The 16,334-nt window shown below is 66.1% G+C and overlaps 1 protein-coding gene across 1 annotated transcript; it reads left to right on the top strand.

The window, feature by feature from the left end:
- The first annotated feature begins 37 nt into the window (after positions 1 to 37).
- Positions 38 to 16,232, top strand: WDR90 (WD repeat domain 90). Its single transcript, XM_053894223.1, is given in 44 exon segments — positions 38 to 164; positions 512 to 603; positions 710 to 886; positions 972 to 1,080; positions 1,266 to 1,436; positions 1,706 to 1,820; positions 1,905 to 1,972; positions 2,262 to 2,365; positions 2,454 to 2,663; positions 2,783 to 2,845; positions 3,076 to 3,144; positions 3,616 to 3,726; positions 3,805 to 3,950; positions 4,020 to 4,077; positions 4,579 to 4,697; positions 4,840 to 4,983; positions 5,068 to 5,198; positions 5,272 to 5,388; positions 5,611 to 5,846; positions 6,068 to 6,207; positions 6,349 to 6,479; positions 6,961 to 7,091; positions 7,454 to 7,615; positions 7,834 to 7,962; positions 8,230 to 8,360; positions 8,441 to 8,481; positions 8,670 to 8,801; positions 8,941 to 9,123; positions 9,467 to 9,564; positions 10,118 to 10,220; positions 10,547 to 10,668; positions 10,832 to 10,991; positions 11,087 to 11,277; positions 11,366 to 11,534; positions 11,655 to 11,766; positions 11,915 to 12,086; positions 14,057 to 14,179; positions 14,250 to 14,286; positions 14,289 to 14,489; positions 14,603 to 14,733; positions 14,843 to 14,986; positions 15,062 to 15,181; positions 15,268 to 15,352; positions 15,845 to 16,232. Coding segments are annotated over 44 exon segments (5,610 nt in total). The 5' UTR covers positions 38 to 154; the 3' UTR covers positions 16,057 to 16,232.
- Positions 16,233 to 16,334: the final 102 nt, after the last annotated feature.

Consider the following 16,334-nt stretch of genomic DNA (forward strand, 5'->3'; position numbering starts at 1 on the left):
CGCTCTCGTGCGCCCCGCCCCGCCGCAGGTCACGTGGCCCCGTCCGGGGGCCGGCGGAAGTGGCGCCGTTGCCAGGCGGCCGTTGCTAAGCGCGCGCTGCGTGCCCTGCGTAGGGTGAGCGGCGGTCTAGGCGGGAAGTGCGAGCCGGGACGCCATGGCGAAAGGTAACGGCGCGCGGGAGGCCGGGGCTCGGGGTCCGGGGTTCGGGGACCGGAGCGTACTGAACCCGCGCTGCCCCAGCCGGGTCCGCGCGCTGTGATCGCCGTCACCGTGGGGGGAGCGTAGAGCCAGACTTTGGCCCCTCCGTGGAAGGTCTGGTGGCCCACGGAGGGATGCCGCTCTCCTCTCCCAGGACCCGCAGGGCTCTGGTACCTGGGGACGGGTCCCCCGTCCCCAGGACGCGCGGGTCTGGCACCCGGGGACAGGTTTCCCCCAAGGACCCGAGGGGATCTGGCATCTGGGGTCAGGCCTTCATGCCCGTGAGGGTCCTCATACCTTCGTGACCCCCCAGCGTGGCAGCACCCGTTCCTCAACGTCTTCAGACACTTCAAAGTGGGCGAGTGGAAGCGGTCTACTAAGGAAGGCGACGTGACTCCTGTGACAGTAAGTGGACAAGGGACTTGGTGGCAGCAGCAGGGACCCGTTCGCTCCTGAGACATTTCGCAGAACCACCCAAGGGTCACGCGTGTGCTGCTTTGTCTCTTTTCAGGATAAGACTCTCAAGTGCACGGTGTATCGCATCCGGGGTTCCGTGTCTGCCGGGAATTACATCCAGCTCCCCCAAACCGCCACCCAGTCTTTGGGGCTGACGGGACGGTACCTGTATGTGCTGTTCCGGCCCCTGCCCTCCAAGCACTTCGTCATTCATCTGGACGTAGCCACGGAGGTGCCGGGCTCGGGAGTGGCGGCTGGGGGGTGGGCTGCGTGCCTGCAGCCCCGCTTGTCTTCTCATGGTCATGCTCTGCCTGCAGGACAGCCAGGTCATCCGTGTGTCCTTCTCCAGCCTCTTCAGGGAGTTCAAGTCTACGGCCACGTGGCTTCAGTTTCCCTTCATCTGTGAGGCCGGGATGTCTAGGAAAGGTGAGGTGGAGGCAGGGAGTGAACAGGATTCAGCGGTCCAGGAGAGGCAGCCTGGGAGCAGGGAGGGAGGTGGGCGGCCCAGGCACAGGGGTAGGTGCTGGGGGGCACGTGTGGTTGCGGCCAAGTGGAGCGCCGTGGGCTGGCCGCCGAGACCACGGGCACTGATCTTGGCTCATGCTGTGCAGACCTGGCTGGCGTTGCCCCCTCTGGTGCCCGCTGGACGTGCCTGCAGCTGGATCTGCAGGACATCCTCCTGGTCTACCTGAACCGCCGCTATGGTCACCTCAAGGGCGTCAGGCTGTGCGCCAGTCTGCTCGTCAAGAGCCTCTACACCAGCGATTTGTGCTTTGACCCCGGTAGGCGCCGCAGCCCGCTCGTACCGCAGCGTCTCCTCCCGCTGCCCGTGTGCGCCTCCCCTCCCTCCGTCCCGGGCTTCTCAGCAGGAGGGGCTGGCATCGCAGCCGTCTTGGAGCCCCCCGACTCCTGAGGCGCCCGTGGGGGGCAAGGGGCAGTGGTGGCTGGGCTGGGGACCGGGTGACACCGTATCGTCCCCCGGTATTGAGTCTCGCCTGTGTTGGAAGAGGGAGCCGGGTGGGCTTCCTCGAACCGGTTCTGCCTTTCGTAGCCGTCACCGTTGCCGAGGCCCGGCGGGCAAAGCTGCCCGTCACTCCTGTACCTCGAGAAATGGCATTCCCGGTGCCCAAGGGGGACAGCTGGCACGAGCACTACGTCCACATCCGGTGAGCGGCTCTGCCCGTCCCGAGGCGGCTGCCGAAGGGAGGGCAGGGCAGTCTGGACACTGACTCTCCCTCCACCCCGTTAAGGTTTCCAAGTGTCGGCTCAAGAGCATCTTCCGAGCCGGCTCAGAAGAGCCGCTCCCCTCCTGAGGCAGGTGGGCCTGTGGGGTCAGCAGGGACGTGGAGTGTGGCAGGAGCGGGTGTTGACACCGTTTGGGGGTGGTGAGCCTGGCGGGATGGGGCCCGCGGGGGCCGGGCCTATTCTGGAGGCCGTCCTGGGGTGCCAGAACCGTGCGGGAGGTTGTGTGGGGTGCCTGCTGGTCTCAGACTTCACGGGGGGCCCAGGGTGGAAGGGTGGGCTGCTGCCGGAGGAGGGGCGAGGCCAGGGCCCACGTTCTCCCCAGGCCTCTGTGCTCTGCTCCACGTGCGTTTGCTCTTTTCCAGTTTTCCGGGGGCACGTGCGGGAGCTTGTCCCTCCCCCAGTGGCTTTCAGTAATCCTTTCCCGGACGGCGTGTCCCCCGCGGTCCGGATGTTTGGCCCCACAGCCGTGAGTGCTCCTGCGCCCTCGGGGATGGGGCTGGAGGGTGGTGGCCCTAGGGTGCTGACAGGTACTTGTACCTCTGCAGTCTCGCCAGGCCCGGCCTGTGCCCAGGCCCCTTCCAGAGGTCAGCTTGTTCCGTGAGCACTCGGAGGTCCCCAGTATGAATGGCCCCCGTGACCGGAGCCAGGAGCCCTCGGCCAGGGCGGAGGTCACTGACAAGCACACAGCCGGCAACGGTGTTCACACGGCTGTCCCGGAGTCAGCCATGGTGCCCGTGGCCCTGGAGGATGTGGCCCCGCGCCAGGTCAGTGCCTTTTCCAAGGAAGGTAGGGGCCTTGAGTGGGGGTGAGGCCTTGAGGGAGTGGGGCCTTGATGAGGTATGGACAGGGGCTGCTGGGCTTCTGATAACCGTTTGTTTTCCAGCCTCCTGGCAGAAAGCAGAGCAGGCCAGAGATGACTTTGGGCGAGACTGTCTTTGAACAAAGAGTAAGGAGGCACCAAGTGATCTTCAGGGGCCTTGGACTCCAGGCAGGGGCAGGAGCCAGAGTCCCCGGAGGATCCGCACTGTGGCCACATCCTGGCTCCCTGCCACAGTGCAGCTGGCAGCCATGAGGACGATGACACTTTCTCGGGAGGGAGGGACTAGCCCTGGCTGGTGCAGTCCCAGCGGGTGGGGCCTCGCCTCCTGTGTCTCACTGGGACTTTGTTTCTTTCAGAGCTTTCTTCCAGATCCGATCCTTAAGCTCAAGGGCGTCATTGGCTTTGGGGGCCACAGTACCAAATGGGTGAGGGCTCTTATGTTCTTTTTGGAACTACACAGAGGGTGTTGAGGTCCTCAATCCCATGCCTGCACGTGGCTCTGGGTTTTCTTAAGGACGTGTGGGCTTCCTGTCCGGACGTCCCTTGCTTGTTCCACGAGCACAGGCTGGGTCAGCACTGGCCCGGCTGCTTGCGCTTCTGTCGGCCCGAGAACTCACACTTGGCTGTGTGAGGCGCTGATGCTTGTCGTCTGGCGTGTGGGGCTGGGCGTGGGCACCACCTCTGGGTCTCTACGGTCCTGTGCTTGCCACGAGTTTCTGTGGGTTCCGGTGTTTCGTTGTCTGGGCCCCAGAGTTTCTTGTATCGCAGACGGGGTTCAGAGGAGGCCCCGCGTCTGTGTGCGTGTGCATCCCGGAAACACAGGGTGGGGTGTGCCGGGGTTGAGAAGGCGTGAGGCCAACCGGCCTGTGACACCGGACTCTGGCCCCCGTGCACAGGCCCTGTGGACCAAGGATGGGGCTGCTGTGGTGTATCCCTGCCACGCGGTCATCGTGGTCCTGCACGTGGACACCCGGGAGCAGCGCTTCTTTCTCGGCCATACTGACAAGGTGGGCACCGCCGGCCCGTCCCCAGGGGGGCTCGCGCCTGCAGGCTGAGCCCCGTCCCTCAACCTGCCCCCTCCCCAGGTCTCTGCCCTGGCGCTGGATGGGAGCGGCTCGCTGCTGGCCTCAGCCCAGGCCCGGCCCCCAAGCATGCTGCGCCTGTGGGACTTCCAGACCGGGGGGTGTCTGTCCCTGTTCCGGAGCCCGGTCCACGCCCTCTGTTCCCTTAGGTGGGCGCGGGGCCTCTGAGGGGTGGGGGGCCAGCCCCAGCGACGCTCACCGCCCGCCTGCCCTTGCAGCTTCTCCAGCAACGGGGTGCTGCTCTGTGGCGTCGGCAAGGACCCCCATGGGAGAACGGTAACGGGCCGGGGCTGGGGGGCCGGGGCGAGGACCCCCACGGGCGAGCGGGAACAGGCCGGGGCTGGGGGGCCGGGGCGCAGGTAGAGTCCAGACTGCTTGGGAAGCAGAGCTCCCCGGCCCGGCCTCGCGCTCCGTGCACACCATGTGGTACGGCGGGTTTTTCAGCCCTCCCGGACGGGGGCAGCACTTATACAAGGCACGCTGTCCTTGCTGGCTGTGTGTTACACGTCAGCTCTTCGCAAGTCCGCTGCGTCCACGGGGTCTCCTATGCTACCGCGGGTCCGTCTCTGCTTGTGGGTCGGTGTTCGCCGTTTCCGCAGACGCGCCCGGTTTCGAGTGTCTGTGGAAGCCGCGGGGTACGCGCGTAGGCCGACATGCCCACACTCCTGGCCGCCGAGGGCCCAGGCGGGCCGGTATGGGAAGGGAGAGCTGAGGCGTAGGGGCGGCCAGGCGGGGTGGGTGGGCGGGCTTCGGGCCCTCAGCACGGGTTTGTCGCAGGTGGTGCTGGCCTGGGGCACAGAGCAGGTGGGACGAGGCGGCGAGGCCGTCCTTCTGGCAAAGACGCACACCGGCGTTGACATCCAGGCGTTTAAGGTTGCCTTTTTTGATGAAACCAGGTGATCGGACTGTCCTTGCCCTGCCCCCGCCCCTGCCCTGCCGGGATGGGTCCTGGGCAGCCCAGGGGCCCAGGTGGGGGCTGAGCCTGCCCCTCCTGCCTGGCGTGCGGACTGTCCTCAGTGTCGGGTTTCTGCCGGGCAGGATGGCGTCGTGCGGGCAGGGCGGCGTACGGCTCTGGCGGCTGCGAGGCGGGGAGCTGCGTTCCTGCCCCGTGGACTTGGGGGAGCACCGCGTGCTGGAGTTGACCGACCTGGCCTTCGGGCAGGCCCAGGACAGCCATACGCTGTGAGCCCTGCCCTCGCTCCGGTAACTGGCTGGGTCCTGCTTCCTGCTGCCCCTTCGGCCCTCACTTGTCGCTTTCCCGAGCAGCTACGTGTGCGGCCGCAGCGGCCACATCCTGGAAATCGACCACCGGCGCAGGGCCGTTCGGCGTGCTCGCCGCCTGTTGCCCACACAGACCCCTGGCGGCCACTCCTCACAGAAGCAGCCATTTGGCACAGGTGGGTGGGTCCCCCGCTGCGGGGGGGGGGGGAGCGGTCCCGATGCTTTGGGCTGACGCTGCCCACCCCCTAGGCCCCGGCATTTCCATCAGCAGCCTCAGTGTCTCCCAGACCACGTGCGCCGTGGGCTCCGACGACGGTTACGTGCGCCTCTGGCCCCTGGACTTCTCCTCCGTGCTCCTAGAGGCAGGTGGGGCCATGACACCGACTGCCACCGCCAGAGCTGCCGCGGGAGGGCCGTGTTCTGGGGCCGTCCCTTGGCTAGAAGGCAGTCGTGGGCTCCAGAGGGCTGAGTGCTGAGCCCAGAAGCCGGTGGTTATGGGGGAGCCACAGGCCGCAAGGAGACGGGTCTGTGTGGGTTGGGTAGGGGCCGAGAGGTCGCCGAGCCCCACTCCTTTCCCCTCGCCTGCAGAGCACGAGGGCCCGGTCTCTTGGGTCTGCGTCAGCCCTGACGGTCTGCGTGTGCTGTCCGCCACCCTCTCGGGCCACCTGGGCTTCCTGGACGTCCCCTCCCGAGAATACAACACGCTGGCTCGCTCCCACACTGCGCCGGTGCTGGCCCTGGCCACCGAGTGCAGCCGAGGGCAGCTGGCCACCGTGTCCCAGGACCACACCGTCCGCGTCTGGGACTTGGCGACCCTGCAGCAGGTGGGGTGTGGCCCGAAGGGAGGCATGGCGGAGGGGGGGACCGGAAGGCTGCAGGCCACCCTGGGGGCCGGTGGGTGGGGCCCAGGCAGACATGGAACACAGGAGGGCCCGTGGGGCCTGAGGGCTCAGGCCAGCTGGAAAGGTTGGCCGTCGGGCTCCTGAGGCCAGAGGCCATCTGGTAGCCCTGCCTCTGCGTGCCCTCACGGAGCCCCGCCCTCCAGCTGTATGACCTGAGGTCCCCCGAGGAGACACCGCGCGCCATCGCCTTCCACCCCACGCAGCCAGTTCTTTTCTGTGGCTTTGCCAGCGGGGCCGTCTGCTCCTTCAGCCTGGAGAACGCTGGGGTTCTGGTACGGCACAGGTGGGTGCCCGGCGGGTTCCAGCCCCAAGACACCCGTGGTGGAAGCTGACGTGGTGTGGGGGGGCCCTCCGCTGCCCTCCGGGGACTCGGCCAGGCCCGGCTGTGAGAGGTCTGGGCAGTGGGTGTCCCCGTGTGTTACAGGCGTCACCAAGGAGCGGTCACCGGCCTGGCCGCCAGCCCCGACGGCAGCTTCCTGTTCAGCTCCTGCTCTCGGGGCACCTTGGCCCAGTACCACTGCTCTACCACCCGGTGCCACGTCCTGCGTGTGACAGGTCAGGCCCCCCGGGCCCCACTGGGCCCTCCAGCCGTGTCCTTGTCGGGTCCCTGCGGGGTGGGGCTCGCTCGCTACCCAGAGCTCTGGGGTGAGGGTGGTTTTGGGACTCCTCGGCCCCCAGGTCAGTGCAGGTCCTTGAGGGTCTGTGTCAGCCTGCTCCAGGAGCAGGTGTGTGGCCTGAGCACCAGGTGGGGGTCGGCCCACCCCAGAGCACCCCCCGAGGCCATCTGTCTGTTTTCTCTTGTGGCTGCTATAACTCGGGCCAGCCAGGTGGTCACCTGGAGAAGCGCCAGCCGCCCCAGCAGTAGCCGGGTAACCTGGTGCTCTCGCGTGCGGGTCTTGTGGGCTGTTGCTGTGTGACCTGCCAGGCTCTGGGCGGGTGTTTCCCACAGCTGGGGGCAGGTTTGGGTCCTGACCCGTGTCTCCTGCGGGTACCCTCTCTGCGCCCAGTTGACCGTGTTCCCCCGTGCTGTCAGCAGCTAACGTGGTGTGCCGGGATGCCCGCCCAACCCCCAATGCCCTGGTGGTTAGTGGGGACAGCCGCCTGCTGGCTTTCGTGGGCCCCTCCAAGTACGTGGTGACCATCGTGAGCACAGCCTCCCTAGAAGAGGTGAGTCAGCTGGAGCTTTCCGTGTGTCTGTGTCGGCCCGGCCAGCGGACTCCGTGGGGATCATCTCTTGGCCGCCGCGTGACTGTCCTGGGTTCCACCAGGGTGGAGGGAGGCAGGGAGGGGCAGGGGCTCTCCTTGGCCTGGTATGGAGCCGGAGGGAGTTGAGGGGGCAGCTGGGAGGCTGTGCTTACCTCGGAGAGGGTCTAGGCTCCGCTGCCTTGACTCAGACACAGCGTGTGAGCCACAGGCAGGCAGGGGTGCTGAGTAGGGGCCTGAGGCTGCCCACCTCCGGCGCTCCGGCTCTGGGGGCGTCAGCTCCGTCTGGAGGTCGTGGCCGGTGGCTACTTGCTGCTCTCCCCCAGCTGCTGCGAGTTGATGTCAGTGCCCTAGAGCTGGCCGGCAGCCGCCTGGACTCGGCTGTGGCCATCTGCTTTGGCCCCGTACCCCCCGGCCACCTGCTAGTGTCCACGTCGTCCCACACGGTGGTGGTGCTGGATGCCGCGTCGGGCCGCGTGGTCCGGGAGGTGAGCCCGGGGCTGTGGTCAGCGGCTTGGCTTCTTTTTCTCTCTGGGCTCCAGCTTTGGTACCTGCAGTGCCTCGAGGAGTCGGGGCGCGGGGGGCCCTGGGCCACCTGCTGCTCCTCAGAGGGGGCGTTTTCCGAGAAGGGAGGAAGGAGAGGCTTCTCCCACGCGGGGCCTCTGTGAGCTTCAATCTCCCTTCACTGACAAGAGCCCTCTTGCAGCTATCAGGCGTCCACTCTGTGGCCTGCCCCTCCCTGGCTCTCAGCAGGGATGCCCGCTTCCTGCTGACGGCCACTGACCGGGTCATCAGGGTGTGGGACTACCCGGCCAAGGCCAGCCCCGGCTGCCAGGTGGGTGCCGAAGGCAGGTGCGTGGCGGGTGGTGGGAGGGCAGGTGGAGGACGATACCCTCAACTCACCCTGTGCCCGCTGGGGCCTGACACCCCGGAGGACCTCTTGCTCAGGCCCTGGTCTGGAGGGTCGGGGGGTCACGGCCAGGCCTGCAGGATGCGTCCGCTGCGTGAAGCGTGGAGCACTACTTCTGTCCCGGCACTGGGAGGACCGTGGTGCCCCGGCCATGCCTTGAGGGCCTCTGGACATGCCTGCTGTTGCCCCCAGGTCTACATCGGCCACTCAGAGCCCGTGCGTGCTGTGGCCTTCGCCCCTGGCCAGCGGCAGCTCCTCAGCGTGGCGGATGCCATCTTCCTCTGGGACGTTCTGGGTGCCCCCGGGAGGTCACCTTCGGGAAGGCGAGTGCCCGCCCTCGACCCCTGTCCACCAGGCCTTCGGCTACCTGCCCCCCCCACCTGACTCTCTTGTTGCCCCGCAGTGCCGGAGATTCACCTGGGGCACCCCCGACCTGCGAGGCTAGTGAGTGGCCCCACCACGTGGGTAGGCTTTGTGGTGATCTCTGGGGCCGGCTCTTCAGTCCCTGCGGGTAGCATAGTGCCCTGCCTTTCCTGGGGTCCCCGGGGCAGAACTGGGGTGTGTGGACACCTGTCTGTATGTGCCGTGCGTGCCCCGGGCCCTGAGCCCAGGCTGACCTCTTGTGTCTCCAGGCCCAGGTGCGAGGCAGCCGGAGGACACCGAGGCAGGCACCGGTGGGCTCCCCCGGCAGCAGGTGCCTGTGCCATCCCAGGCTTCCCCACTCCAGCTGGGCGCCCGTGCTGGGCCCCTCAAGGGTGCCGATGGTAAGGGTGGGGGTCCTGGGAGGGACTGTTGGGTGGAGCCAGCATGCTTCCCTCCAGGCCTCTGGGGAGGGGCAGGGGCAGGGACAGGGGCGAGGGAGCTCTGTTCCTTCCTCTCACCTTCCCCGCCCCCCCCCCCCAGGTGCTTTCTCCACATCAGATGAAGAAGGACCGTCCCAGGAGAGCCACAGCCCCGAGGGGCTCCATCAGGCCTCAAGCCTGCCCATGCTGGTGAAAGAGGCCAGCGGGGCTGGAGATGGGGCCCGGGGGGCTCCCGGGGGCCCCTGGGGCTTCAGCATGCATCCCCACCCCTGTGGCTGGGCCAGTAAGCAGAGGAGGGGCTGCAGGGTGGGGCAGGGACACTCATGACCGGCCGGCCAAGGTGTCTTGTGGGTGCCAGGTGGCCTAAGGGAGGCCCAGCTGCTGACGGGCTGAGGTTTACCCTGTGAGGTGTTCCCTGCAGGGCAGGTAGGCTGGCCTGGGGCCCCTGCCGGGCCAGGCTAGCAGTGGGATGCAGCCTGAGTGCGCCCTCGACCTCAGGTATCCAGAGCGGGTCAGGCACTTGTCCCATCCGGCAGGGCCAGCCGACCGTGTGCGAGGAGGGGTCTCTGAACGGTCACGGTCACGGGTGCTCTGACGTTCCGAGGCCTCTTCCTTCTCCCTGCCAGCTGCTCGGAGCACCACAAAAGCCCAGGCCCATCCCCCTGCTCGCCCAGACTGCTACAGGCACTTCACCGCTCGCTACAAGGCCTCCTCGCTGGTCAAGGTCAGTTGGGGGCATCCTCACGGCACCTTTCACAAGGAGATGCTGCGGGCCCCGGGGTGGAGGGGGCATGGCCCTGCGTTTTCTGGGAGCCTTCTTTCTCCCTGGGAAGCTCAGTTTCCTGGGGTCTCCCTGGGGTGGCTGCCATAGCCCTTGGGGCCAGTCCCCTTGCAGCTCTCCCGTGCACCTTGTGTCTGCACTCTGGCTTGGCTGGTCAAGGCTCTTACTGCCCTGCTGACACCCACAGTGGCCCCAGGTGGTGTCCTGTGGAGCCTTCCCTTCCCCCCCGCCCCCGCCGCCCCTCCCTCACCTGCGCCCTCCCGACCCAGGTGCCTCCCGCACTGCCTGCCCCCAGCATTCACACCTCTCGGCTTCCCTGGCCTCTTACACAGGCTTTGGGGCCCAGGCTCCTGTCATTTGTCTCCTGGGATCCTGCATGACCTAAGGCTTCATCCCCGGCCCCGGCCTGAGGGGGGAAGAGCTTGAGACATGGGGGGGGGGGGCGGGGTGCTGGGTGCTGTGCCGGCGCACCATCGTCCTTCCCGTGTCCTCGCAGAGTGCCTCTGTCCCCAGTGCCCGAGTCGAGCGTCTGCTCCTGAAGGCCGTCGTGGGCTACAACGGGAACGGGCGGGCCAATGTGGTCTGGAAGCCAGATACAGGTGGGGCCACAGGGCACCCTGGCTCCCAGCCCAGAAGCCGCGGGGAGGGGCCCGGCTCTACCCACCCTTAGGTGGCTCTGAGGCTCTACCCAGCCTCAGAGCACGCGAGCCCTTGCCACCGCGGGGGGCTTGGGTGGCGGGCCAGGAGGGATCCCCGAGCTGAGGCGTGTTCTCCCGGTAACCTGTCCTGTGTTCCATCCCGCACGGACCCGTGCCGCCTCTGAGCTGGGCTTCCCAGGCGCGAGCGCCCACGGCTGTGGAAGCAAACAGGGAGGATGCACCCTGGGCCTGGCCGACTGGCTCAGGGGTGCCCTCCCTGCCCCCAGGCTTCTTCGCCTACACGTGTGGCTGCCTGGTGGTGGTGGAGGACCTGCATTCTGGCGCCCAGCGGCACTGGCTCGGCCACCCCGAGGAGATCTCCACGCTGGCCCTCAGCCACGATGCTCAGGTGCTGGCTGCACGCCCTACCCTGTGCGCCTGGGGCCGGAGTGCACTTGGGAGCCTGGATTCTTGAGAGCCACGCTGGCTCTCCTCCCCAGAGCAGGACGGGGCCCAGGGAGGGCCGGTGGGCCGCGCCCTCCTGGTTGACCGCCCGCCTTCCGGCCCGGCAGATCCTAGCCTCTGCCTCGGGCTGCAGCAGCACAGCCTCCTGCTGCCAGATCCGCATGTGGGATGTGCCTGGGGGCTCCTGCCGGCACCTTCTCTCTTACCACGACACCGCCGTGCAGGCCCTGGCTTTTTCGCCGGACGACGCGCTGCTCGTCACACTGGGTGAGTCGGGTTGCGGGGAGACCGTCGTCTCTGGGCTCGCCTGCCTGTGCTGAGACTCCCGGGAAGCTGATGCATCCACTGTGCGTCTTCCCCAGGGGACTACGGTGACTGCACCCTGGCCCTGTGGAGCGTGGCCACCTGCGAGCTCCTGTCCTCCGCCCGCCTGCCGGAGCCAGCGCACGGCGTGGCCTTCAACCCCAGGGATGCCAGAGAGCTCGCCTGCGTGGGCCAAGGTGCCATCACCTCGTGGCTCCTGCAGCAACGCGGGGCTGAAGTCACCCTCCAGGTGCCAGGGTTCAGAGGCTGTGGTGGAGGGTGGGGTCTGGCTCAGCCCCGGGACGTTGCCGACCCCCGCTGCCCTTGTGTCCCTCCAGGTGCACCGGGAGCCCATCCCCGAGGAGGTGGGGGCAGGCGAGCTGACCTCGCTCTGCTACGGGGCCGCGCCTCTGCTCTACTGCGGCTCCAACACTGGCCGGGTGTGTGTCTGGGACACACGTGCCGGCCGCTGCTTCCTGGCCTGGGAAGCAGATGACGGCGAGATCGGTGGGTGCCTGACGGATTCCCTGCGCCCCCTGACAGCTCGGGGCTGGGCCTCTCCCCGGGAGCCTTCGTCTCGAGGTCTGGGCGTCTGGGGAAGGGCTCACGCCACCTCCTGCCCCCCAGGAGTGCTGCTGTGCTCGGGAGCGCGGCTGGTCAGCGGAAGCAACACCAGGCGCCTACGCCTGTGGGCGGTGGGGGCCGTGCCGGAGCTGAGGCGCAAAGGCGCCCGTGCCAGGTGGGACGTGTGTGGGTGTGTCTGGGAGCCAGTGTCCTTGACCCCTTGAGCGGGGCCCTGGGGGTCGTAGCCCCAGGCTGGGGACGTGTCCCCAGAGCCCTGGGCCCCGGCTGCCACCTTTTGAAGCCACTCCCCCGCCACGCCTTAGGTCTAGCTCTGTGTTCATGGAGCACGAACTGACCTTGGATGGTGCCATCGTGAGCGCCGTCTTCCACGACAGCATGGACATGGGCGTGGTGGGCACCACGGCGGGGACCCTTTGGTATGTCAGCTGGGCCGACGGCACCAGCACCCGCCTCATCAGTGGCCACAGGAGTAAGGTGAGGGGATCTCCAAGCCTGACAGGGGCAGGGCAGCCAGCCACACACGCTGTCCTCTGTCCCTGCCTCCCCCAGGTTGTTCCCAGTCCGAGCCCAGCAGTCAGACGGGTTTATGTGGAAATGGTTCTGGAGGTCCCGCCAGGGATGAGGACTCCACAGCATAGAGATACGTGCTTACTCCTTGTGGATCCAGGACCCACAGGCGTCCCCCCAGGCCAGGACCCATAGGCGGGACCCCCCAGCCTTTTGGCCTGCTCTGACCTGTTTCTTGTGGTGCCTTTTTTTCTCTGGTAATTGATTTGCCGAAAAAACCATGTTGGCTGCCTTGGAGCCTCCCATGGCCACGGGGCCGGACATGCCTCTCTGCCCTGCGCTCCCCGGGGTCCGAGCTGTCCGGGGGCCAGGCCAGGGCCTGGTCAGGGCCAGTTTGTCCCCGTGGCACCTGCTGAGCAAGCTGTCTCACCAGGAAGCACTCGGGGACCGCTTGCCTGTCACCGATGTCCTCATAGAATGACTCACTGCTCGGGGGTGTCTTAGGTGGTGCCGGTCTGATCCTTTTCGGGAGAGACGTGCTGGTGAGCTTGCTTCCCCCGAGGCACAGCCGAGGCAGGAGTGGCAGGGTAGCCGATCGTCTGGCTTCTGGGCTGGGTGTCCTCGGTGCCAGCTTGGTCCTCAGCATCCAGCAGTGGCCCACCAGTTTGGAGTGTCTGTGAGCCGCGGGATGGAAATGTGGGTCCCACAGCTTCGTGCTCACCGTTTCTCCTGATGCTCAGCGAGCCTTTAGGCAGCGGGAGGTTCTAGGAGTTGGTACCTGAGCCCCTCCCCCCCTTTTTTTTAAAAATATCTGTTCATTTGTTCAGATATAACAGTTGCCATCAAAGAAACGAGTGTGAGATGGGTGAGGACTGCATACTTGTTCTGTTCTTGGTGACAGCTGCGTGTTGCAACATAAGCCACGTGCCCTGTGCTTTCTCCGCTGAAAGTCCGTGGTTTTGTTACATGCACAGAATTGTACAACCAGCACCACAGTCAAATTTCAGGGCATTTCATCTCCCCAAAAGGGGGCCCCATACCCTTTAACCATTCACCCCCATTCCCCTGCCCGGTCCTTGGTCCTCATAGACCAACCTGTTTCTGTGGATGCGCCTGCCCCGGGCATTGCTTTTTGCCTTATCTCCCTGAGCACCATGCTTTCCGGGGCTTTCCATGCTGTAGCCTGTCAAAGCCAAGTGCCATCCTGTGGTGCAGGTAGAACTCATGTCCATTCATCCACTGGGGCCTGCACACTTGGGTCCTGAGGCCTTGACCTGAGCTGGCATTTGCTGGCGATCTCCCTCTCGTGTGGAACAAGGTGTTCCAGGCGGCCCTCTGCAGCTCCTCCCAGGACCTGCCGTGGCTGTTTCTTCTCAGAGCCCGGGGTGCCTCCTGTGGGAGACGACATAGAGGTCATGGTCTGAGTCCCAGAGGAACCTGTTACTGCTCAGCCAGTTTTTTATTTTATTTTTTAATGTTTATTTATTTTTGAGAGAGAGAGACAGACAGAGTGTGATCGGGGGAGGGGCAGAGAGAGAGGAAAACACAGAACCTGAAGCAGGCTCTGGACTCTGTGACGCCGAGTTGGAACTCAAAAACCGTGCAATCACGACCTGAGCCAAAGTCAAGAATTGGCCACTTAACCAACTGAGCCAGCCAGGTGCCCCAAATTATTTTTTTAAGTGAGAAGCATTATGAGTTCACGCTTCCGCTTGAAATTCACATTCAAGACTAGACCACTTGGGGCGCCTGGGTGGTTCAGTTGGAAGAGGATGGGACCCTTGATCTCAGGATCGTGAGTTTGAGCCCCACACCGAGGGCAGAGATTACATTTAAAAAAAATGACGTCTTAAAAGAAAAAAAGACCCGGGCCTGCTGTGTCTCCTCTCTGCCTGGGGGCCACGCGGCCTCACGTGGGGCTGGCTGGCTCCCTGCAGGTGAACGAGGTGGTTTTCAGTCCCAGTGCGTCCCACTGGGCCACGTGCAGTGATGACGGGAGTGTGAGAGTGTGGTCCCTGGCCAGCATGGAGCTCCTGATCCAGTTCCAGGTGCTGAACCAGGTACTGGGGGGCACCGGGGCTGAGCCCAGACCACATCCCGGCCCTGTCCTCCCCACAGTGTCCATCCCAGCCTTGGGGCTGGGCTCCTGTCCTCCACCCTCAGGGGAGTCTGGTGTGCCCCCACTGGGTCCCCAGAGCTGCCTCTGCCTGGCTTGGAGCCCTCCGTCCTGCGGGCGTCCCGAGGAGCAGCAGGTAGCAGCAGGCTACAGCGATGGCACGCTGCGTGTCTTCAGCGTCTCCCAAATTGCCATGGAACTCAAGATGCGCCCCCACCGGGCTGCGCTGACGGCCATTGCCTTCTCTGCTGATGGTGAGGGGTGGGGGCCCACAGGGGGACAGGGCAGCCCCCGCTGGGCCCAGGTCATACCTCTGGGCTGGGGTCAGGGCCTTCAGGGTAGCGGAGTGTGGCCCTGCCTGGCCTAGGTCAGACCATCCTCTCCGGAGATAAGGATGGGCTCGTGGCCGTGAGCCGTCCCCGCACGGGGATGACCTTCCACGTATTGAGTGACCACCGGGGCGCTCCGATCTCCGCCATCCAGAGCACGGACAAAGAGGTGAGGTGGCCCCACGAGCTGGCGGGGATTGGCCTTGGGGGTGCCGGCAGGGGCGGGGAATTGGGCACAGCAGGGCAGGAGGCACCCACCAGCCCTCACGCACCCCCAGTGCGGAGACCTAGGGGCAGAGGGTGCCGACCTGTGGCTGGCTGCCAGCTCAGACCAGCGGATCAGCATCTGGGCCTCCGACTGGCCACGTGGCCACTGTGAGCTCCTGGACTGGCTGAGTTCCCCCTCGCCCACCCTCACGGAGGTAAGGCTCCCGGTGGCACGGGCGGCGGGGACAGTTGCCCGCCCACCTCACCGCAGCACGCCGTGCCCTGCCCAGTTTCCCGGCCGTCCGCCGCCCTGTCTTGCTGCCTTCTGCCCCTGGGATGGGGCGCTGCTGGCGTGTGCGGGTCTCGGCATGCACCCAGAGGTGGTCTTCTACAGCCTCCACCGGAAGCAGGCACGTGCGCCCCCTCCCCCCACGCGGTGCCCGGAGCCGGGGGGATCCAAGGCTGGGGAGGGGAGGCTCATGCTCACTGCCCACAGGTGGTGGAGAGGATCCCGCTTCCTTTCTTTGCCGTGTCCCTGAGCCTGTCCCCCGGAGCCCACCTCATGGCCGTTGGCTTTGCTGGTGAGTCCTGGCGGGCAGGGACTCCAGCCCGTCTTGAGCAGGGCCGAGTGGGTCACCCATACCACCACCTGAGATGTGCCTCTCACCTCCGTGTCCCAAGCTCCCTATCCCTGAAGCGGGGTGAGGACACCTGTCCCAGGGGAGTCGTAGGGTCCAGAGATGAGGAGTGCGGGGTGCCGATTGCTGTACCCAGCACGAGGGCCTCAGCAGAGGGACTCCGTGGTGTAGACTGGGGCCTCGAAAGCCCCATGTTGTGAGGCACCTTGGTGCTGATGGCCCCCCCCCCCCCCCCATAGCTCGGCTGCCCCTGGTCCCAGCTGTAGCAGGCCTGGGGGTATGGAGGGCACATGGCTTTTAGCTACACGCTCCTCCACGAGGCATCGGCAGCCAGACGGGTTGGGGGACCCCTGGGCCCCGGAGCTACACAGACACGGGGCCTGGCATGCGCGGCACCCTGCCCGTCCTGCCCAACCCTGTGCCCTCTGCCCGCAGAGCGCATGCTGAGGCTGGTGGACTGTGAGTCGGGGGCCGTGCAGGACTTTGCTGGCCATGACGACTTGGTGCAGCTCTGCAGGTTCGCCCCCTCTGCCCGGCTGCTCTTCTCAGTGGCCCACAGTGAGATCCTGGTGTGGGAAGTCTCGGGCCACCGGGCCACAGAGGAGTCCCTGGGCTCAGGGTCCTGGCCAGCCTGGCGGAGAAGCTGAGCTGTCCCAGGGCCTCCGGCTGAGCCAAGGTGGTTTCTAGGCCCATGTCTACACGCCAGCGGACCTGCCGCTGTAAATCGTCAAGAGCCCGGACTTTACGGAAAGCGCTCTCGGTCTGAGAGCTTTTGTATGCTTCCGCCCTGTGAAGTTCAAATAAACGTGGGGGTTGCATTCTGGCATCGTGAGATGGTCATTCCAGGATCCCGCTGCCCTGGCCTGAGCTCAGCCTGCACAGAGCGCCCAGACCTGCTCCCTGCCCAGAGTGGGCGGGTCAGGTC

The sequence above is a fragment of the Panthera pardus genome, unplaced genomic scaffold (genome assembly GCF_024362965.1).
Source record: "Panthera pardus isolate Hobbes unplaced genomic scaffold, ASM2436296v1 HiC_scaffold_4, whole genome shotgun sequence".
Classification (NCBI taxonomy): Eukaryota; Metazoa; Chordata; class Mammalia; order Carnivora; family Felidae; genus Panthera; species Panthera pardus.